The sequence below is a fragment of the Stenella coeruleoalba genome, assembly GCF_951394435.1.
Source record: "Stenella coeruleoalba genome assembly, chromosome: 5".
NCBI classification, from domain to species: Eukaryota; Metazoa; Chordata; class Mammalia; order Artiodactyla; family Delphinidae; genus Stenella; species Stenella coeruleoalba.
The window spans coordinates 140,761,706-140,783,912 of record NC_137150.1 but is presented as its reverse complement, the minus strand read 5'-3'; the positions used below and the strand labels follow the sequence as shown (position 1 = coordinate 140,783,912).

Below are 22,207 nucleotides of genomic sequence, written 5' to 3'. Positions count from 1 at the left end.
GCTGACTGTCCTTCCTAGAGCTCGGGATCCTCTTCCAGTCTCCTATGGTTGTTGGCAAAACTCGGTTCCTTGTGGTTGTAGGACTGAGGTCCTCAGTTCCTTGATGGCTGTGGGCTGGGGCTGCTCTCAGCTCCTTGAAGCCCTGCAGTTCTGTGCCATGTGGCCCCCCTCACACGTGGAAGCTGACTTCTTCAAGGTTAGGAGGAGAATCTCTTGCTCTGGTTTGCTAAGAGGGAGCTGTATATAACATAACCTTTGGCCATCACATCCCTTTGCCGTATTCCGTTGGCTGGAAGCAAGTCACGGGCGCCACCTGCCCTCCAGGCGAGGGGATGATGCAGAACATGACTCGTTGAGGGTCATCTTAGGATTCTGCCCACAAACAGCATTAGCTTAGTTTTGCTTGTTTTGGTACTTTAAATAAAGGAGTCATGCAGTACTGTGTATGTGTTTTTCCGTGTTTGGTTTCTTTCACTTAACATTATGTCTGTGAGATTCATCTGTGTCTTTGTGTGTGCCTGTAACATTGTTTGTGCTCATCGCCCTGTGGTATTCCATTGTGTGACTGCACAGAACTTGTGTATCTGTTCAGGTATTGATGGATACTTAGGTAGTTTCCAGTTTGGGGTCATTATGCATAGTGGTGCTCTGAACATTCTAGGACACATGAGCGCGTTTCTGTTGGGTATTAATTATTGTAGCCTTATAGAGCTTGACACCTGGTGATGCAAGTCATCCTGCTGTGTTATTCTTCTACAAGCTTGTCTTCATTTTTATTGAGCCTTTCCATTTACTTGAATACCATTTATTTTTTTTTCTTCTTATTTATTTTGATGTGGGCCATTTTTAAAGTCTTTATTGAATTTGTTACATGATTGCTTCTGCTTTTACGTTTTGGTGTTTTGTTTTGGTTTTTTTTTGGCCACAAAGCATGTGGGATCTTAGCTCCCCAACCAGGGATTGAACCCGCAACCCCTGCATTGGAAGGTGACGTTGTAACCAGCGGACCACCAGGGAAGTCCCTTGACTACCTTTTAATAAAAAATTAAAAAAAAAATCAAACATCAGGCAAGAAAGAAAAAACATGTGCCTGTATGTTTACAGGAAAGGACTGAAAAGATATACACAGAAATGTTAACACATGTCTATGTTGCACATGTCTTATCTTTAACTTTTAAAAACAAGGAGGATGGGGCTTCCCTGGTGGCCCAGTGGTTGAGAGTCCGCCTGCCGATGCGGGGGACACGGGTTCGTGCCCCGGTCCAGGAAGATCCCACATGCCGCGGAGCAGCTGGGCCCGTGAGCCATGGCCGCCGAGCCTGCGCGTCTGGAGCCTGTGCTCCGCAACGGGAGAGGCCACAGCAGTGAGAGGCCCGCGTACCGCAAAAAAAACAAAAACAAACAAAAAAAACACAAGGAGGATGAATGACTTCTGAGATCAGCAAAGATAAGAGTGAGTGAGTGTCTCACTGTCCTAGTCTGATCTCCTGGAGCCCTGGTGACCCCCAAGTCTGTTTGGTCCCAGGGACATCTGGAGAGCCATGCATTTGCTTGCCCACTTGTACATGTGCCCGGTTACGAGATGGTTTGGTGACTCCCTCCTCTTTCGGCAGGACCAGGCGGTTGGGGCAGATGCAGTCTCTGAAAGTCTCAAGGATATTGTGAAGCACCTGGTTAGCTCTGCGTCCCCATCAGCGGTTCTGAGCACAAAGCCTACGGATGTGAGGGGAGTTCAGGTAAACCAGTTCACCGGGTTGTGGGTGCTTCATGACCCCCTGAAGGACCGTGGTCCACCCGCCTGGAGAATTCGTGTGCATTTCCCACGCTCGCCCCCCATCCCTGCACCTTGCCTCTGCCCCCCCCCCCCCCACGGTAGAGCGAGATTGCACGGTTGCTTGCTGGTGGGTGATGACCACGGTCTGGGGCAAAGCTCTGAGTTCAGGGCACAGGGTTCCGAAGCCCCATGGGAGGAAAGGAAGAGGAGTCTGGCCCGCTCAGCAGCGTCCAAGCCGAAGTAGCCCAGATCCTCTCCTTTTAGGAACCAGAACTTGACTTTTTGCTGTGCCCCCAGAGACTGTTGTCTGGGATCGCACCCTTCCAGAACTAAGGTACCTGGGAACTGCCCCGAGGCAGGCAGAGTGAGCGCACTGGACCCACAGACTTTTAGCCCAGGACGGGGACAGCCTCCGTCCACACTGCCTCTCAGGGGTCTGTCGCCCTCAGGCAGTGCGGACACATGAGGCCATCTCCTCTGTGGGGTCCTTTCCCCGCTGGCGACCCCCCTCCCCATGCTGGGGCCCTCCCCCCGCCCAATTAGGTGCCAGTTCTCTGGCTAAATTCACGTCCAGGGCATTCGCCCAGGACAGCCTCCCTGGGCTTGGTCCCGCACATCTCTTTTGGCGACACATCTAAAAACCTTGGCTTGAGGTCAACTAATTCTCCTAGTCATGAGCAGATCTCTTCGTGATGACTACGCAAAACACACTTACAGTCCCTAAAGTTATTTTTCCTATGTCTTTCCAGTATTTTTATGTGGCATGTAGAATAGCCACTGTTATTATATAGTGGGGGGTGAAGTCAGTGTGAAAGGGTAACTTCTTGTTTTTTTAAGTCTATTGAATTTATTACAGTATAGCTTCTGTTTTTTATGTTTTGGGTTTTTGGCCACGAGGCATGTAGGATCTTAGCTCCCTGACCAGGGATCGAACCCTCACCCTCTGCCTTGGAAGGCGAAGCCTTAACCACTGGAGAGCCAGGGAAGTCCCTCAAGTATAACTTTTCATATGATTTTTTGCTGCAGGCTCTCGGTCTCTGGTTCCTGTTAGGGCATCACCACTGTGAGAGTGTAGAGCCTGGAGACAAAATCTCTTTGATCCGCTGCACAGATATCAGGGGATCACAGTGCTTTGTGGTTCGCTCTGGGTTGAAGGTTATCAGAACAGGAGAAACCTGATGCGGCAGAGGAGCAGCTGAGTAAGCAGCCGAGCAGAGGGAGGGGCTCGTGGGTGTGCGCGCAGGGTTCCCAGGGCTGTGCCGCCAGGTGGGGCTCGGCCCAGAGACGGGGGGTCAGGCCAGGCTTCCCAGAGGCGAGAGCAGAGAGGCTTGGCTGTTCTCTCTTTCAGTAATTCTATCCTGGTGGCTTAGTTCAGATCAGAGCTGCCTGTTTTGAATATGACTATACATTTTTAATGTCAACGTTTGAGAAACTTCACAAAATAGTAGTGCATTTTTAGAATACACTGATTCAGAAAATAAAGGGACCGGGACTACCATAAATTCAATAATGCTTTTAAATAAATTTGTAGACTGTATGTATCAAAATAACACGCATATTATATTAGGGTTCTCTAGAGAAACAGAACCAATGGATGTGTGTGTGTGTGTGTGTGTGTGTGTGTGTGTGTGTAATAGCCCCCATAACTGCATGGCCAACTATATATTTATGTATAAAATATATATATTTAGACATATGAGGAGGCTTATTCTAGGGAGTTGGCTCATGCTAGAGGCTGACAAGCCCCGAGAGTTGCAGGAGAAGCCAGCAGGCTGGGACCCGGGAGAGCTGATGTTTCCACTCAAGTCCAAAGACAGGGAAAAATGGATATCCCAGCTCTGAGGCAGTCGGGCGTGAGGAATTCCCTCTTATCTGAGGCAGAGGCAGCCCTTTGTTCTATCCAGGCCTTCACCTGATTGGACGAGGCCCACCGCAGTGGGGAAGGCAATCTGCTTTCCACGGTCTGTTGATCCAAATGTAAATCTCAGGCAGAACCTCCTCGCAGACACACCCAGAATCACGCCTGACCACGCGCTGGGCACCCCACGGTCCAGTCACGTCAACACATAAGATTGGCCATCACGCATACGCAGTTGAGAAAACATTGCATCTCCACCCCAGACATGTGGGCTGCTCTGTCCCCAGTGCACAGGGACCTGGGTCTTGAGGACTTCTGTGATTACTTCTTGGCCTCCCAGCACCTGCAGCTCACAGTGGGCAAGGCCCTGCCCTGGCTCAGAGTCATGTCTTCTAGGTGGTGACCTGAAGAACACTACAGTTGCTTGAGATGTTAGTAAGCATCCCCCGCCCCCAAAAGCACTCTGAGGTCAGATCAGCTCTTAGGATCCCTCCCTGGGAGGCGCTCGCTGTGCAGAGGCCTGTGATGTCTCTGAGAAGCTTTCCCAGGATTCCCAAATGTTTGTACCTAAGGAGCCCCTTGTAACTAACACTCGTAGCCATGAGTGGGAGGTGGAAGCTAGCTTGAGAAAGGCTGGTCTGAAGGTGACGTCCCACAAGCTTGGGGAGCTCTCTGTTGGAAACACCTTGATGCCCATTTGAGGATATGGGGATGAAGCAGGCTCAAGGGGTACCTGCCTCTGCTTTGTCCCTAGCGTGGCACCTGGATGACACTTAGATCCTCCCCACGTGGATGGCAGGTCTGCCAGGAGGTGGGAAGTAGCCAGTGTCCTGGCTGGTGTCGCACTTAGTGCTAGTGGGCAGTGGGCCCCTGCATCCCAGGGAGGGCGCCCCACTCTGTCTCAAGCTCCTGCCCTGGGTCACGCGTGGCCCCATCTCCACCCACAGTGAGGTTCAGGGGAGTCCTCTCTGGGCGAATGCTTAACTCCCTCGCTCGCTTTCTGTGGGATGTACAAGGCTTCCGAGGAGGGGAAGCAGCTGTGGGTGACTGGTACCCTCCCTCCCCAGTGGTTACAGAGCAGGCCTGGGAGCCAGGCTCCCTCTGGAGGTTTTCTTGAAGATTCCTTCCGTGTAGCAGGTGTCCAGCAGCCACTGCCTCTTTGCCACGGCTCACCGTTCTTTGTCTTCCTTTTGGCAGCATCTGCAGCGCACTTCATCTACTCAGGAATCCTGCCCCCCCAAACCTCCAAGGGCTCATGAGCTCAAGCTATTGGTGAAGAATATTCGAGCCTCGCTGCTGAGCCATCCTGGTGCTTCAGGTGGGTGGTGGCGCGGCAGGGGTGCCCAGGTGAGGGCGGGGCACCCGGCTGGCTGTGGATGTGACCGTCTGTGGTGTGAGCAGAGGGGAGGAGGTGCCTTGTGGGTTGTCCGTGGCCTTTGCTTCCTCCTGTGGAAGGGGGGTGCCACATGGGGGGATTATGGGTGTCCGGAAGGCTTTGGGCCCACCGGGAGCCCTGTGTTGCCCAGAGAGGCTCCTATGGAGACAAGACAGAAACGTTGCAGAATGGGTGATTCCTTTTCGGTGATTCTGAGTCAGTGCTGAGACCCCGGATGCCTAGTAGCCTGGGACCGGACACATCTTTCCACTGTGGTGTGGTTTTTGCTAAGAGTAGCGATGAGTTCTTTGTATTGTCTGAGAACATCGGGGTTACTTATATTTATTTGTGGGGAGTTTCCTCCTGTTCCAGAAGTGCAGGTAGGACACACTGAACTACCTAGAAACTCTGTGAATGAAGCTGGGTATGGGTGGTGTTTTGGTAACTCACACCTCGCCCCCTGAGGCCACACCGCTTAGCAGCCGGGAGGGGCTCCCGGGACCCAGTCGGCCAAGGTCGGGGTCCCAATTTCTAACCTCTGCCAGCAGGTCCCCATCTGAGTCAGAATCTCTCCTTGAAAGTGACTGTGGTGATTAGTAAGATGATGTGTGTAGAACACCGAACACCACCTGGTACACGGTAAAGGGCCAACATATTCCAGTCCTTTACCGTTGATTTTTTTTTTTTTTTTTTTTTTTTTTTGCAGTACGCGGGCCTCTCACTGCTGTGGCCTCTCGCGTTGCGGAGCACAGGCTCCAGACGCGCAGGCTCAGCGGCCACGGCTCACCGGGCCTAGCTGCTCCGCCGCATGTGGGATCTTCCCGGACCGGGACACAAACCCGTGTCCCCTGCATCGGCAGGCGGACTCTCAACCACTGCGCCACCAGGGAAGCCCTACCGTTGATTATTGATTACACAGTATATTCACGGCTTTCTGCCATAGGGCAAGCATTGCCTCGAAGCAGACACAACAGTTCACTAGTGAAATGTCCTGTTATCTGGATCAAATACCTCCAAAAGTTTTGACTGAGCTGAGTTAGGTATAAAAACCTACCTCTGGGCTTCCCTGGTGGCGCAGTGGTTGAGAGTCCGCCTGCCGATGCAGGGGACATGGGTTCGTGCCCCGGTCCGGGAAGATCCCATGTGCCGCGGAGCAGCTGGGCCGGTGAGCCGTGGCCGCTGAGCCTGCGCGTCCGGAGCCTGTTGCTCCGCAACGGAAGAGGCCACAACAGTGAGAGGCCCGCGTACCGCAAAAAAAACAAAAGCAAAAATAACAAACCTACATCTTTGTAAGAGGGAAATGGGTTCTCTGGGAGGTATCCCCAGATTTAGCAGTTACCCCAGATGCCCTTCCTTTTCCAAGCTGTTAGTTTTGTCCAAAGTGAGGCCCACATCTCTGCTGGAGTAATGTTGCCCCCAGGGAGGGCCCTCACCAGAGAGCTGTGCCCACAGTCAGAACCGAGGGGGGAGCAGGGGCACTTAGGGCAGCCCGGGGCTGTGGACATCCAGTGAGTATCCCCAGATGAGGTGCTTTGAGAGTTTGTAAATGGCAAATGAAAGGAACACTGGACCCTCTGAGCCACAGGTCCAGTGAGCCAAGACCAGACATTTAACTCGGCCTTTCTTTTAGATGCAAAATGTCTTAATGCAACTAGAAAACAAAAATAAAAGCCAATATGGTGCCCCTCTGTTTGATTACAGGCAACATTAACCCAGTATGTGTAGTTCAGCTGAATGATCCCATCCAGAAGTTCTCCAGCACCCTCTCGAGAAACACTACCACCCTCACCTGGGAAGAAGAATTCACCTTGTGCGTAAGGGGCCCGGGTTTCCATGGCCACACCTACTCAAGACTGCCAAATTCTAAAACCGTTCTGCAGCACTGTTCATACAAAAGAAGGGAGGAAGGGAGGGAGGGAGGGAGGAAAAAAGAAAATATAAAAAATTAAAAAGAAGTACATTAAGCATCTGAGGAAGCTGTAAGTCAGACACGGATTTCTTTTGAAGGCAGCTCTTAGTATCGATTCACTCTGCACCTACGTACCCACGCCCTGCTGTGACGAGAGATCTGTCGTTGGGCCTTCCACTTGCTTTAGAAACACACACCTTCCAGAGCAGAATGGAAGGAAACTTCCAACTGATACCAAAATCTGACAAAGAGAATGGAAAAAAAGGAAAATTGTAGACCACTTACAAATTATGATGTAGGAATTCTGACTAATGTATTATCAAATAGAATCCAGTAGCACATTAAAAATAATACACCAAGACCGACTGAGTTCATACCAGAAATGCAAGGATGGTTTAATGTGACGAGATCTATTAATGAAATCCACTGTGTCACTAGATCAAGGGAGAAAACAAACTTATTATTTCTCTGTATGCCCAAAAGATATTCAGTGACATTTAATAACCATTTCTAATTTTTAAAACTTAATTAGAACAAGATTTATGGTCACTTTTTTCATATGATTAAAAACAAAAAATCACTGTAAGTGATAAGTAGTAGGAGCAGTCCCACTAAAGTCAAGAGAAGGATACCAACTGTTTTGTTCTAGAAGTACTAGTTAATGCAATTAGATAAGAAAAAGAAATAGTACACAAGTAAGAGGCAAAACTAATCATTACTTGGAGATAATATTATTGCATCTTTAGACTACTGCAGAAAATCAATTGAAGCTATTAGAAATGATGAATATAGGGTAGAAATAATAATATTATAAAAACTAATGTAAATAATATTTCAGTAAAGTAGCTGAGTACAAAAATACAGAAATCAATCCCTTTCTGGTGCGTAAACCATAATTAGAAAAAGTAATGGAAGAAGGTGTCCCATGTATAATATAAAGAGCCTTTATAAATTATTAATGAAAATATGAGCACTCTCTTAGAAAACTGGGCAAAACTTCTGTACTAGAAAAGCAAAAGTAAGAGCCGTAGATAGCCAGAAACATCTGAAGCGATGTTCAATCTCAGTAATAGCTAAAGTAATGCAAACTTAAACAAAAGAGATTGTTTTTCGCCTTATAGGTTGGTAAAGAAAAAGTGAGAAAAGCCAGTGGAAACACTGTATGTATTAGAATAATCATTCTGGAGGCCATCAATATGTATAAAAAAAGAAAATCTCTTACATGCACGTACCTTTTGATTGACAGTTGCTCTTTTCCTAAGGAAATAATCACACAGTGTGTGCAAAGATATATGTATGAGGATATTTATCTCAGCTTGTTTATAATTACAAAATATTGGAAACAACCCATTATTAAGGGTTGGTTATTAAGGAACTGGCTGAATAAAATCTCTTAAGGCCAGAGCGTGGAATACTAGACACCTATGAAAAAGGATGTTGCTCTGTAGTTATTGACATGGAAAGATGTCCATGATATCATAAGTGAAAAAAATAGGTTACAAAGGAGGAGAGAGGTATGTTATGTTCTATATTTGTTTTCAGACAATTATATGGCTATATCTTTCAATACAGTACCTACTAGCCACATGTAGCTCTTTAAATTTCAATTAATTAAAAGCAAACAAAATTAAACCCAGTTCCTCAGTTTGCACTGGCCTCATTTCAAGTTCTGAATAGCTGTATGTGGCTAGTGGCCACCGAATTTGATAGCATCTCTACAGAACCTTTCCACCATGATTCAGAAAGTCCCATTGGATTACCCTAGGAGACCAGTCACCAAATATTAACAGTAACTATTTCTGGATGGTGAAGTTGCAGATAATCTTTGTATTTTGGTTATATATCTTTTTGTTTCTTAAATATTGATGGTGATTTGCATTCCTTTCTATCATCAGGAAAAAAAAATACTATTTCAAGAAAACAGTAAAGTATTTTTAAGGATTCATGGCCCTTCTTCCTTTCCACAGTGAGCTGAATGCCAAGTCGAGGGAGTTGCACCTGCAGATTTCAGAGGATGGGCGATCCTCAGAAGGTGGGTGGTCAGCAGGCAGACGGAGACCCTGCTCTCTGGGAGGGTCATCCAGCGGCCCTGACCAGGGCCTTGGGGTGGGGAGGGTGGGAGACCCAGCAGAGCCTCGGCCCCTCCCCCTAAGCCACTCCAGGTCTTCCTAAGGGAATGTTTGGTCGGAAGTCCATTCTGTTATTAGCAAGGTCAAACGTTTTGGGAAAGAGTATCTTCAACTGGTTCTTTTCTTTTTCTTTTTTTTTTTTAAACGAATATCAAAAATCTTTTATTCAGCAGTTCTTGGCTTAGAGAAGTTCTCAACCCTCTTAGCCTTAATAGACCTTTTACTTCTTTTTTTTTTTTTTTTTTTCCGGTACGCGGGCCTCTCACTGCTGTGGCCTCTCCCGTTGCGGAGCACAGGCTCCGGATGCGCAGGCTCAGCGGCCATGGCTCACGGGCCCAGCCGCTCCGCGGCATGTGGGATCTTCCCGGACCGGGGCATGAACCCGTGTCCCCTGCGTCGGCAGGCGGACTCTCAACCACTGCGCCACCAGGGAAGCCCCCTTTTACTTTTTTTTTTTCCTTCAGTTTTTAATTGTGTTGATACATATAACTTAAAAGTTACCGTCTTAGCAACTTCTGAGTGTAGAATTCAGTGGTATTAAGTGAATTCTCCTGGTTGTGCAACCATCACCGCCGTGCATCTCCAGAATTCACCTTACAAAACCCAAACTCTGTCCCCATCAGACACTCGCTCCCCAGGCCCCTCCCCCAGCCCCTGGCCCCCACCCTTCTGCGCTCTGTCTCCATGAATTACAGCTGACTCTTCCTTGTAGAATAAGCCATAGCAGCTTAACTTGGACACATGCTTTAGATACAAGTCAGCAACGAATAGAGGTAAAAATCACGAGTGAGCGTGGACCTGGTGTGTATGTGTGTAAATCAGTAGTTTCAGTATTTATTAGGTTTTTAGGAATCCCTATGAACGTACCAGAATTGGGAAAGGTGACCCTTCCCCGGCTTATTCAGCTGTGAAACCTAGCCATCTGGTTACCTCCTAAAGTCACAAAGGCATAGGAAAAACAATTCAAGCTCCTGGGTAGTGGCAAGGATTTTTGAGGCAGTTTCCCTGGTTCTGTAGTCTAGAGATAACTCAGATGCCCCTGAGATAAGAACTGACATTCCAAGAGAGGGCGTGTGGTCTGAACACGGGGCGGAACCACTGTTTTCCTAATCCATTCCTGGGGCACCACCCCTGTTGGCTCCATTGGAATTTCATTCCAGTCCAGCCTGATGGGATCTATGAAATTTCAAACTTAAAAAAAAAACACAAAACCCAGAACAAACAACAACCATATAACCTTTCCTCAGGCTCATATATTTTTAACATCTTGCCCCATTTCCTTTATTATTTGTACTCACAATTGCTGGTTGCTCTCACTTTGCTCTCTCTGTCTGTCTACACACACACACACACACACACACACACACACACACACACACCCCCGAGGGTAAATGTGTGAACCACGTGAGTGTAAGTTTCGGGCATCCTGGCCCTTTACCCTCAATTCTTTAGTGCGTATTTCCTAAGAGTAGGGATATTATTTGTCCACAGCAAGTTATCAGCTTCCTGAGTTACACTGGTCCACTTCTTTACTGCCCAGATTCCAGTTTCCGTCAGCCAAGCCCCTGAGGTCCTTCCTGGCAGTATTTCCCCGTCCTGTGTAGGATCAGATACTGCCTCTTGATGGTCACATCTGTAGCCTCCCTTGGTCTGGAACAGTTCCACAGCCTTCCTTTGTCTTTTATGACCTTGACTTTTCTAAAGCTTTCTGAAATGGGAGCCTCTCCCAGTGAGCCGGGCGTGTGTCCAGAGTTGGTTCTGGTTGCAGCCGCTCGTGGGCATCCTGTTCCTGTGGAACCCCATGGAGACGCCCCCGATGTTCCCCGTTTGTCCCCTGTCTCTTTAGCTCTGTTGGCGATGACGACCGTCCCCTTGGATTTGTTCAAGAAGCAGCCTTCTGGGCCACAGAGCTTTACGCTGACCAGCGGGTCCTCCTCAGGCAGCTCAGCATTGGGTTCGGTCACTGCAGAGGTATGACGTCATTCTCTACGATGCCCAGGCCCAGCTCAACCCACTCGAGAAAAGGGACCTCTTCATTTATGTCTGTCAGGGTCTTGCTCTCGCTTCAACGTAAAGCAAGGGGCTTGTCCAAGACCTGATGTTTCCTCCCAGGCGTTTCTAGACATGAATGGGTTGCTTCCTGCCCAGGGTTGCGTTGCACTGTCTACCTGACGTAACTTTCCGTGATGCCCTTTCACGCAGGCCTAGCCCAGAAAGGACTCTTTTATTTCGTTTGGTTCTCCAGCTTTTGTTCCCATCATTGTGTGCTGAGTGGCTGGGTTTGAGCCCGGGTCTCATCATCCTGTGTCAGTTCCGGGGAAATCGGTTAATTATAAGTTACTTATGATACTAAGCGACAGCTAAAGACATCAGAGGTTATCGCAAAGGCAGGCAGCGCGCCGTGGCGGGGTGTCCGTCTGCGCTGACTACGAAGCATGTAACCAGCCCTCTCTGCAGTTTTCTTACATAGAACCCGGTGAGGCGAAATCCTGGCAACTGCCTCCATCTGTTCCTGCTGCAAAGATAGAAAAAGACCGCACGGTGATGCCGTGCGGGACCGTGGTCACTACTGTAACTGCCGTGAAAACCAAGCCTCGCTTCGATGCAGGGAGGGCGTCCCCGCTGAGCTCCGGTGAGTTTCCTCCCCGCAGAAACTCTGAAGTCACGCCTCCCCTGTAAATGTCTTGCCTCTATAAACTGCAGAGCGCTGTAGGCTGCAGGGTTATCTGTAAGAAAATGTCCTGGTACGGGAAGAAAGGGAATTGGCAAGGCTTCTGCATAGCTTTTATTTTTTTCAGACAATTATCTTTCTATCTTGTCAGACACATGACAAGCCAAAGCAAGGTTCAAACCTGTAGTGAATTCTGAAGGTAAGATCTAGGTACTAGATGAAATATCCCGTTCCATTAAGTACTCCATGAGGTTTACGTGGGGACAGCACACTATCTTGAAACATTAGATGTGAGCGGCCAGCATAGAGTTTCTTATGGTAAAAGCCATTCATTCGAAGGCTTGACGTGCAGTCATTTTACATCTAGCCGAATTCTGTACCTGTCCCCATGGCCACCGCCCTGGAGACAACTTCTGTATAAGTGTATGATTTATTATTTTTTTTAATTTATAATGTGTTCCTGCCTGTACAAGAGTATTATCATCCCAGAATAAATCACCTGGCACTGTTCTTGAATGCAAAACAGAAAGTGAGATTCCAATTTAATCAAAAGGTTTCTGAAATTTTATTTAAACCTGGGCTTCCAATGCCCCTTTTGGGCATTCCTCCCCTCCCCAAAAAAAGAATCAGAGAGGTTGTTAAAAATATCTTAGGGTTTGCCTCTTACCTTTTCCAACTGCATGTAGAGTTGAAGTGAGGTGTGATTTCACTTCCCGGTAACTGTAAGAGTCAGACAGCTTTCGGAGGGCTGTTGTAATCAGGATGTCTCCCGGGCAGAATCTCCCCTGAGGACACCTGTGAAGGTGAAGGTCATCGAGAAGGACATCTCCATCCAGGCCATCTCCTGCCACGGCGCCCCCGTCAGCAAGATGTTCTCTTCCTCAGATACAGGTAACGCAAGGCCACTCGAGATGGTCCCTGCTCAGCTCCTTCAGGCTCTGCCCTCGAGCCCCACATCTGGTGAGAAGGACGCTTTTCCTTTGTAGAGTTTGGGGAGAGGTGTTTTAATAAAGTAAGTGAGGAACTATCTAGAAGGAGAGAAGGGAAATGGAAGTCGACGGAAGACCAGGTGTGGCGTTGGCATCCCTGCCTTAAGTCTTAGGGAACACTTGAACAAAGGAAGCGCAAAAAGCCAGCTGTGCCTCACTGTGTCAAATTTCTGAATGTTATTTTTTCTCTTATTCAACGTACTAGTTCCGCGGATGTCATAAAATAAGCAGGACTCGGGGGCCATAATCATAAAGGCAACTTTGTTTTGTCCCCCACTGTCCCCTGAAACCTGTTTAATAGGATTAGTCTCCCCTGGAACTCTGAAAGCAGATTTCCCACTTTTATGGTCGCCTGTGTCACTGTCTCTTGGAATCAGAGCATCATCTAAATTTGGGGGTTAAATTTTCTCCCTTCGCTCACGTGTGACCTGCAGTCTGAGAAGGGCTGGGTGGGCAGCTTCTCCCCACCGCCGTCCACTGAGTCCCGTTTCTGACCCTGCCAACGTCAAGGACAGGACAGGGAGGGATAGGCAGTGGGCAGGCAGCTCTCACGTGATGCCTGCTGTCTTGGGATGGCCGTGTGTTCTCCGAACCTGGCGGAAGTGGAAAACTGCCTCTTTCCCTGGGGGAGCTTCCCTGGTTGGAAGCTGCAGGGGCCCCCCAGCTGCAAAATCCTAGACAGAAGCAGTGCCCCTCATTGGCCGCTCCTGGGGGCCCTGTCTCAGCCCTGCTTTGTACCACGGGGGCACCTTCCCCGCGGGCTGACATCCCTGCTGTGGCTGCCCCTCTGGTCTGTGGGTGCTGGCAGCCCGCACCGTGCAGCCAGGAGCCCTGCAAGCTTCCTCAGGCACAGCTGGCACCTGGACGGGCTCGCCGAGGAGGGACAGAAGCTCTGGGCTCCGCGCCCCCCCGACGGGTGTCCCACGGCCTGGGACTCACAGCGCAGCCCTCTCCCCAGGCGTCCTCACCACATCCCGCTCTTCCCCCCCAGGTCGGCGGCCACAGAGTTCTCAGCCGCTTGGTCCCTCGCCACTGCCTTGGGAAATGTAGCGTCTGTGTTTTTAGAGAGATTTTAATAGTATCTTACATCCAGTGATTCCTAAAGGATTTCTTCCATTTTATCACTTCCAACAGGCCTAGTTTCTTGAAACCAAATCCACCTCTACTTCCGAGAAAGATGCTGGGCTGGCCTTCTCTTAAGGGCCTTTCTAAACCCTCCTAGCATTGACCTAGACATTTTCTAGGAAGTTCTAAGTTGAGAAATCTTTTTCTGTAAAAAACATTCTCAGGAATTAAAATTCCTTTACTACTTTGAGTTGATATCATAAATTTTTTTGTTGTTTAACTGAAAGTTATCATAAAGTTTTATGTGTATATGTTGACCAAAAAAAGTTGATCTTCCTTTTGTGGGATATCAATGTATGTTTTAAGTCATTAAAATACACACACACACACACACACACACACACACACACACACACAAAATGTAGCATCTGTTGTCAGCGGGTCGAGGCCAGACTGAGAAAAAGTTCCTGGTAACATCCTGCCCCTTAATCCCATTGTCCTTTCCATCTTCCTGCTGCAGCAGACACCTTAGTGTGAGTTCCAGCAGCAGCTCTGCGTGGGAGAGACCTGGCGGGGCATCTCAGCTCCGCCGCCCACCTGGCTGTTTCCTACCTGCCCCATTTCTCAAATGGAAACTGAAAGGCACCTCCCTCAGAGGGCTTGCGGTTAATTACCTGAAATGATGTGCACGGAGCTCCTTGCAGGGCACAGGTCCGTGTAAGCCCTCCCCGGATGTTGGCCCGGGTGTGGAATTAACCCTGGGAAGAAGCAGCTTCTGTGAACCAGCCCTCGGTCACCCTGAACACTAGTTTTTGTGTTCAACCACTCCTGGGAGGGCCAGGGAGTAGCTGCGTTGCCTTTCAAAGTTCACAGTCTCCCCAAAGCTCAGAGGTTTCTGTTTTTCACCTCAATCGAGGCATATTTACATTCATTAAAGTGCGTGATTTGAAGCGTACACCTCGGTGAGTGTGTGTAACCACAGAGCATCAGCTCCAGACCCAGGGGCGTCACCTGTCCTGCTCATGAAGTTTCCCCAGAACCCAGCCGTGGACACTTTGACATCCGGCCTCTGCTTCCTAGCTTCCAAGTCAGCTTGCAGTACTTGTGACGGGCCGGCTGCCCACGAAGTCACTGTCTGGCCCTTTACAGAAAATATTTGCCACCCCTGCTTAAGGACCAAATCTGTCGCTGCAGAAGTTCCTGCCAAAGCTTCAGATTTCGTTAACGTGCTTCACGCCCGCTTTTCCTCCGGCAGAGCTACTGGTGCTGAGCGGTGCCGACCCGGTGGCCGAAGTCGCCATCCGACAGCTCAGCGAGTCCTCGAAGCTGAAGCTCAAATCCCCGCGGAAGAAGAGCACGATCGTCATATCTGGGGTCTCCAAGGTGAGCCTCTGCCACTCGCCCCGCGTCAGCCCGTCCCCAGCCCGTGATCAGCTCCGGCGAGCTCCACCCCCAAATGTCAGCTTACATTCCCTCACCCACGAGGGGTCATTCGTGACGCAGCTTATCCTGCTGAGGAAGGAAACTTGAAAGTTTCTGACCGGGGATGCTTTGGTTGTCGAGAGGTTGGTCAATCATGTGAAGAAAACTTATTGAAAGAGAAAAGACCAGCGTGATGTCAACTCCCCTTTGGGGCAGAACCTCCACCCTCGTGGCTGCCCCATCCTGGGGAGCTTTCACTTCACACATTACACGTTTCCAAACCGTTTCCATTCTGCAGTGAATGTGTATGCCTTTCGCGATCAGAGAAACGAAGCTTGTTTTAAAACTTATCCTGAGCCCCATTGCTTCCTTCTCCTGCTCTGTGACCTTTGTCCAGAGCAGCTGGCGGGTGCGAGGCGTCCCTGGCGGACGCCGGGCAGGCAAGGGCCCACATTACAGTCCCTTACCCTTTTTAACGTTTCAGAACAAGCAAGGAGAATGTGAGCAATGGAGGGGTCGGTGGGACATTGGGTAGCTGGGAGAGGATGAGGAAGATGAATTTTTGGACACGGAGGGTGGGTTGATACTTTGAGGGCATGAGAGGGTGGGGCGGGAGGGCATGATGACAGTTGACCCCTTGGCTACTGGGCGAGGAGCCAGAACAGGTCCTGGGAGGCGCCAGAGGTGAGTCACCAATGTGGCCTTAGTGTCCAGGGGCCGGGTGAGTCTCTGGGCTTACCTGCGTGCGCTTCCAGAGGCAGCCAGCAGGGGGCGATGGCGTCCCTGGAAGCGCCTGGATGGCGCTTTTCTTTAGGATGAATAAATAAATGAGTGAAATAAGGGCAAGGCTCGTGACCGTCTCCTCCTCTGTGCCTTCTCTGAGATTTTATTCTAGATCATTTAGTCCATCCAACCGACTGCAGTTAATATCTTTGCTGATGACAAAATTCTCCCAAACTGAGTCAGTGGGCACTTCTGACTTGGCTCAGAAAAGGGCAGTTGTCACCTATCACTTAGCAGACTCTCCTGTGCAACTGCCACGCAGATCAGGAAGAGCAGACCGGCCCCCAGGTACCCGCCCCCCCCACCGCCATGTCCCTGCAGCCACTTTCCTGCCCTCCAGCGAACCACTTTCCCACCCCCAAGCACCTACATCTCCTTTACGTATAAATATAACTCTTAGGATACAAAGTGCATAGCGGTCAGTTCCTCCTTGCAGGAAACACAAAAGTGCTGTAGGAACAAAGGTTAAAGATAAATCGAATCTGGCACCCCGGAGCTCACATCCTCTGTCACCCTGTCTGCCAGCCCGTACGTAGGAAGGATGCTCTTCCCCCAGACCCCCCCAGCCTGCGACCTCGGGCCGACCCTCTGCCACAGGAGACCTTCGTCCACTGCGTTTCAGCCCATGCTTCCCTTACCTGCCTCCTTGGAGGGCCGGGGTGCCTTCTGACGCTGAAACCGCCAGCCAGGATGTTTGGACAGGGCTGCTGAGGCTTCTCCTCGCCCGCTGCTTCTTCCAAGTATCCTTGGCATCTTCCTCACCCTGACTTTGTCTCTCACCCCCCGGGTAGACCTCACTATCTCAGGACAACGACGCCTCCCTGATGCTGGACTACGCAGCCTCCATGGACAGCACCTGCCAGAAGGGTGCCCCGGACCAGCCAGGGGCGGCCGTGGCCCCTGCCCCACCCGAGGAGGGGAAGGATACCCCCGCAGGGGCCCGACTGGCCCTGGAGCCCCAGGAGACTGAGCTGGATTCCTGGGACTTGGAAGAGGAGCCACCGGCCGGGGCCGGCGCGTGGGGTGGCCCGGCCCCGCGGGACCCCGCTGGGGATGAGCTGTCGGAGCACTCCCTGAGTGTGTCTGAGCTGGAGCCGGGCACTTCCCAGAAGCGTAAAGGTACCAGCCCCTCCCGTGCCCGCCCTGCCCACCCCTCCTCACTCCCCACCGCTCCCCCCCGCCCCACGGCTTTGCTCTCCTACTAGTTCCAAGCTAAGCAAGTTCTCACCCGCTGCTTTCCTTCCCTTCTCCTCTACAAGGGCACCCCACGCTCAGCACCCCTACACCTGCAGAAACACCTGCGCTGAACATCCGAGCCCATTTAGAGCCCGTGGGCAGGGGCAGGGGGTGCGGGCTGCATTCAGAATCCTTCCCAGTGTGAGCGGCCGGGTCGTCTCGCTTCATTTGTGGAGGCAACTCGTGTTCATGGCTAGAAGCGCCCCTTCCTCTGTCTGGGCACTCCTCCCCGCAGGAGTAGAAGTATCCAGAGCATTGAGAGGGGTCACCAAGAGCCAGGTACCACGATTGAGCCAAAGAGGCCAGCCGGGCAGAGACTGGGCTTCCCTCAGCTGCGGAGATGGGCACCCCTCCCCTTGTGTGCCTCTCAGACTCCCCCCGCCCAGCGGAAAGCAAACCAGACTTCCCCACTCGACCCTGACAGGGTCCACGGGGAGAGGAGCTCCCTAGAAACTTAGCCATTAACTTAGTATGTGTGCAGTGGTGAGCGAATCACTGCATTGGAATAAGCGACCGTTTCCCGTTAGCGCTAATCAGTGCTGTAAATCTGTAAGCGTCTTCAACGCGTGCAGTTTCCCCAGACGGCGCTTTGGCACGATGGTGACCTGAAGATACTTGCCGAGGGAATGTAGTCCAGAGGCTCGGGCCAGTTCTGGATATGAGGCTTCAAGACTCACTGAGTCTCAGCTCCCTCCTCTGTAAATGGGGATGTGCCCACCACGTGCGCCCACCTCCCCGAGAACCCCACCGGCCAGGCGGTAATAGGAGAGCCCCGTGCGGAGGACAGGCCGGGAGAGCCCAGGCAGGGGCCGGAGCCCAACCAGCAGTCCTGGGTGCAGCTCTGCACCAGGTCCCGGCTCCCCCGCGAGTGTGGACATTAGGAGTCTCGGCCACTCGGGTCGGGAGCCTTGGGGAGCTGCTCTGTTCTTGGTGCCACGGACCAGGGGTTCCTACGTGGGGTGATCGTGCCCCCTCCCCGGGGGGCACCGGCCATGGCTGGAGACCGTTTCAGTTGGCACAGCTGGGGGCAGAGGGTGCTGGGGGTTCAGGTGGTGGAGGCCAGGGATGGCGCTCAGCACCCCACCACAGCATCCCGTGGCCCCAGCGTCCCCAGGGCCGAGCCGAGAGCCCCGCCGGGGAAGGTCGGCAGCCTGCCTGGCCCTCCTCTTTCCCGTTCGCTTCTTGGGCTCCCCCATGACCCACCCCTCGCCGGAGCAGAGCGGGACAGGCGGGGTGGAGGCCAAGGAAGAGGCGGAGAGAGAGGAAGAAGCAGGTTCCTGGGTGTGATTTCCAGACCCTGCGATGGAGATCGGGCTCTATCTGCCTGCCTCCCGGGCTTGGCCCCTCATCCCGAGGACCCTGTCGGGGGGCCGGGAGCAGCACGGCAGTGAGCACCGCCCTCTGTGGTGGCTCCCTGGCTTCTGTTCTGGAAAAGGTGGCCCGGCCGCTGGTACACAGCCCGGCACGTGCCCCCGGCCTGGGCTTTGTCTTAGGGCCAGAGCAGCCCAAGGGGGCTCCCCTGGACCTGAGGAAGGCAGGTGGGCGCTGGGCAGGGTGGAGTGCAGGTGGGGTGCCCTGTCTGTGACCTGATGGACCAGCAGGCCACCTCCTCTTCTCACAGAACCCGCCCCCCCCTCCCGCCCGCCGTCCGTTCATTCTGGAAGGCCGAGCCTCACCACCCCGGGCCCGTTCGGAGACCGCTGCTCCTTCATCCCATCCCTCCTGCCCTGCCTCCCTCCCTCCCCCTGCTGTCCCTTCCGGGGAGCTCTTTCCCTTGGGTTTCCGTCCTTGCTGTGTCCTGGCCACCCCGCTCCTCTCCCGTCACCGGCCAGGTGGATGACACCCTCACTCTTGGGGACCTGGTGCCGGCAGGTGTGCCTTGCTCCACCCTGAGGCCTGGCAGCTGGGGCCGGGCACGGACGCTGAGCCAGCGGTCATGCACCTCACTCTTAGCGCTGCACAGACCCGGGAGCTTTTAAAGGGACACACTGGGCAGCGTTTTAAAAATTGCTTTTCATTCCATTGTTTCCTGAGAGATTTGCACTCGGCATCTCTACGAGATACTGTCAGAACCTTAGATGATTACGCTTTATGGGTACCAAATAGTTTTCCTTTTCCACCAGAATTTCTTCCAAACTGGTGATCTAGGGGGCAGCTCTGTGGAGTTTTCTCTCCTTTGTAAACTGAAGCCTATTTTTCAGTTCAAGAACCACCTGCATCCCCTGTCATAGGAAGGAGTTGGCTCTAGCTTTCCAAGACTGCCTATTTAGCATTCCCCTGGAACCCTGCTGATTGGAAATGTACGTGTGGTCATGATGCAGCCGGGACAGGAAATGCATTCCTCAAATTTGGTTTCATTTTTAGCTTAGCAAAGCACTGATGTGCTGGTACAAATACGTGAATGTACTTAATACAACCGAACTCTACACTTAGAACCGGCTACGGTGGTGCATTTTATGTGATGTGTATTTTACCACAAGTAAGAACAGAAGCATTGGTGGAGACTCTGAAAAATATTAAAAAGGAAAAAACAAATCTCTCCAAGCAAACTGCGCAGTAACGTCCCATGTTGTGTATAACGCAAATGCTTCAAACTCTTCCGTCTCTCGTTCTGATTTTGCTGTTGCAAACTTTTCTTTTCACCTCTTCCTTCTCTCCATCCCTGCTCATGCCCTTTAACTTAAGAGGATCGCTATGCCAACCAGAATTAATTGCCTACACAGTAAGTTATTTTTGTTTTATATATATATATTTTTAATTAAGTATAGCCTTGCTATGAGAAGAGCACATATCGTAACTAAGCCGGAAGTTCACCCCTCCCCCTCTTCCTTTTCCCTCCCATCGCTTTCCACTTGGACCGTCCCCGGGTGCCAGTTTTCCCATCTTCCTCCTTCAAAGTGCCCTGGTCTGGTAGTAGAGGGTCATCATCTCAGGGGAAGGCATCCCTGTGTTAGCTGACGTGACAAAACCACCTCGCCAAGAAATTCAGACAGACCGACTCCCTTAATCGTCCTTGGTGCTAAAAAGTCGTCACTTCTGTAACTGGGCCTTCCGTGGTTCCCCTTGTAATCTAAAGCTGTTCTTTGGGCAGCAAACTATAATTTATAAGGTTGCTTTTGGTCACTGTTTTCCTACCTATAAGATGTTAAGATGCATTCTTCAATGAGCAATTTACGTCTGTTGAACTGAGACGAGTGGGAATAAATTTGGGAATGTTTGCAACATTAAAGCTATAATTTAGAATAATTCTTTTTAATTCCTTCATATATCTGTTTATACCTTAGCCTTATGATGTCTTTGTATTAACCTTTAGTCTTATGATTGTTTTTAGAACCCGGGAAAGATTTGTTTTCTTCCCTGTCCCATCTAAGATTTTGGTTCTTTGCCTGAAATTTCACATAACCTGTTTCCAGATCTTACCTTCAGGCATCTTTAAGATTGGGAGTGAGGCCTGCGTCTTGCTTCTTGTTGTGCGGATGAGGTAGCCCAGAGTGAAGGAGGTGGGCTTATTAAACCCAAACGGCCCCAGCGGCCTTGCCCCATTGATGTGAATTTCCCTTTCAGCAAAGGGTGACAGATTCTGTGGGCCCAGAGTCAACTGTGACATACCAAACTGGAGTTCTTCTCTCGGCCAGGGTTCTCCAGGGAAGCAGAACCAATAGGTTCTGTATTTCAAGGAACCGGTTCGTGTTGATGAGTCTGAAATCTGCAGGGCAGGCAGGAGCTGGCGCCACAGTCTTGGGGCAGAATCTCTGCCCCGGGAACCTTCCTTTTTGTTCTCAGGCATTCAGTGATTGGAGGAAGCCCACCCACCTCACTCCGGGTTATCTCCTAGAGCTCAGGCACTGAGGGAGATCTGGACCACATCGACCAGGAGCCTTGCCCTGCGGCACTCAGCTCAGTACTGGGATGGAGTCACTGGGCGTTCTGGGACAAACTGGCACAGAAAACCGAGCTCCGATGTCCATTGGTCACAGCGGCGCCTTACGGCGCCACCTGCCAGCAGCCGAGGGGGCCCTGGCCCGTCTGAGCTACGACCTCACGCCCACCTGTGGTGCGGCCACATCAGCGTCCGCTGAGCCCACCTGTGGCCACGTCCTTCCGGCATTACTTACCCCAAAGGTCGTGTGCTTTACTGGCCAAGTTTAAACGGACGATAACATTTTTATTTAGTCATGAAAATGGAATAACCTCTGTTTGTGCTGGTTATATTTCATGTTTGCCGAGTTAGTCTGTGCACCCTGGAGATGGGCTCACGTTGCTAGAATGTTCTGTCCTACCCAGGCCGCCAGCATGCCTCTCGGGAGATTTACATCATTCTGGAAAGCCTGTCAGAGTCGTTCCCAGAGAGCAGGGCTGTGCTCTGCGATCCCTCTGGGAGCGGCATCCGTCTCGCCCTCCAGAGGCTTCGCCAGCGGCCACCCGCAGACGGGCGCTCCAGACGCCTACTGGCCACTTCCAGCTCAGATGCCATCCTTAGCGGCACAGGAGAGCCAGGCTCGAGAGCACGGCTTTGTAGGGCGAGCACGTCACCCCTCCGAGTCTCTGCTTCCCTATTTGTAAGCAAGAGATAAGAGCACCCTCAGGTGGCTGGGAGACGTAACCGGGGCCCCACCCTCACATGACTGTCCTCTGTCCAAGAAGCCGACGCCCCCACAGAAGCCATGACAAGTGGTGTCAAGTTAGGGGAAACGCGGACCTGGTGAGCCGTGCACGTGACCACAGGACGAAGCACACCAGGATACACGTGACAGCATCCGGTTCAGGCGGTGACGCTGAACAGGCAAAGTTAACAGCACAGCACACCTGCTCCAGAGGGTGGGCGTAAGGACCAAGAACAGAAACACCGCGTGGCAGGCCTGTCGGGGCAGCACAGGTCCGTAGCCGACATGGCGCTGGCTGGGGCGGGGACGCTGTTGAAACAAAGCACAGCCAGCAGGGCCGTTTAAACAGTTACGGCCAACACATCTCTACCAGCTCTGCTCCCAGGACGCAA

At 51.4% G+C, this 22,207-nt stretch overlaps 1 protein-coding gene across 3 annotated transcripts in view; it reads left to right on the top strand.

The window, feature by feature from the left end:
- Positions 1-22,207, top strand: part of C2CD2 (C2 calcium dependent domain containing 2) — a 63,898-nt gene that overhangs the window by 33,496 nt on the left and 8,195 nt on the right. For 2 of the 3 annotated variants that reach the window (XM_079923003.1, XM_079923004.1), the window contains exons 5-13: positions 1,614-1,736; positions 4,830-4,950; positions 6,709-6,817; positions 8,884-8,948; positions 10,892-11,016; positions 11,503-11,677; positions 12,494-12,607; positions 15,026-15,153; positions 16,767-17,094. In XM_079923003.1, coding sequence (XP_079779129.1) covers positions 1,614-1,736; positions 4,830-4,950; positions 6,709-6,817; positions 8,884-8,948; positions 10,892-11,016; positions 11,503-11,677; positions 12,494-12,607; positions 15,026-15,153; positions 16,767-17,094 — 1,288 coding nt within the window. Of the gene's footprint in view, positions 1-1,613; positions 1,737-1,828; positions 2,974-3,919; positions 4,068-4,829; positions 4,951-6,708; positions 6,818-8,883; positions 8,949-10,891; positions 11,017-11,502; positions 11,678-12,493; positions 12,608-15,025; positions 15,154-16,766; positions 17,095-22,207 lie in introns of those variants that run through there. The other variant, XM_079923005.1, reaches the window with a different exon arrangement.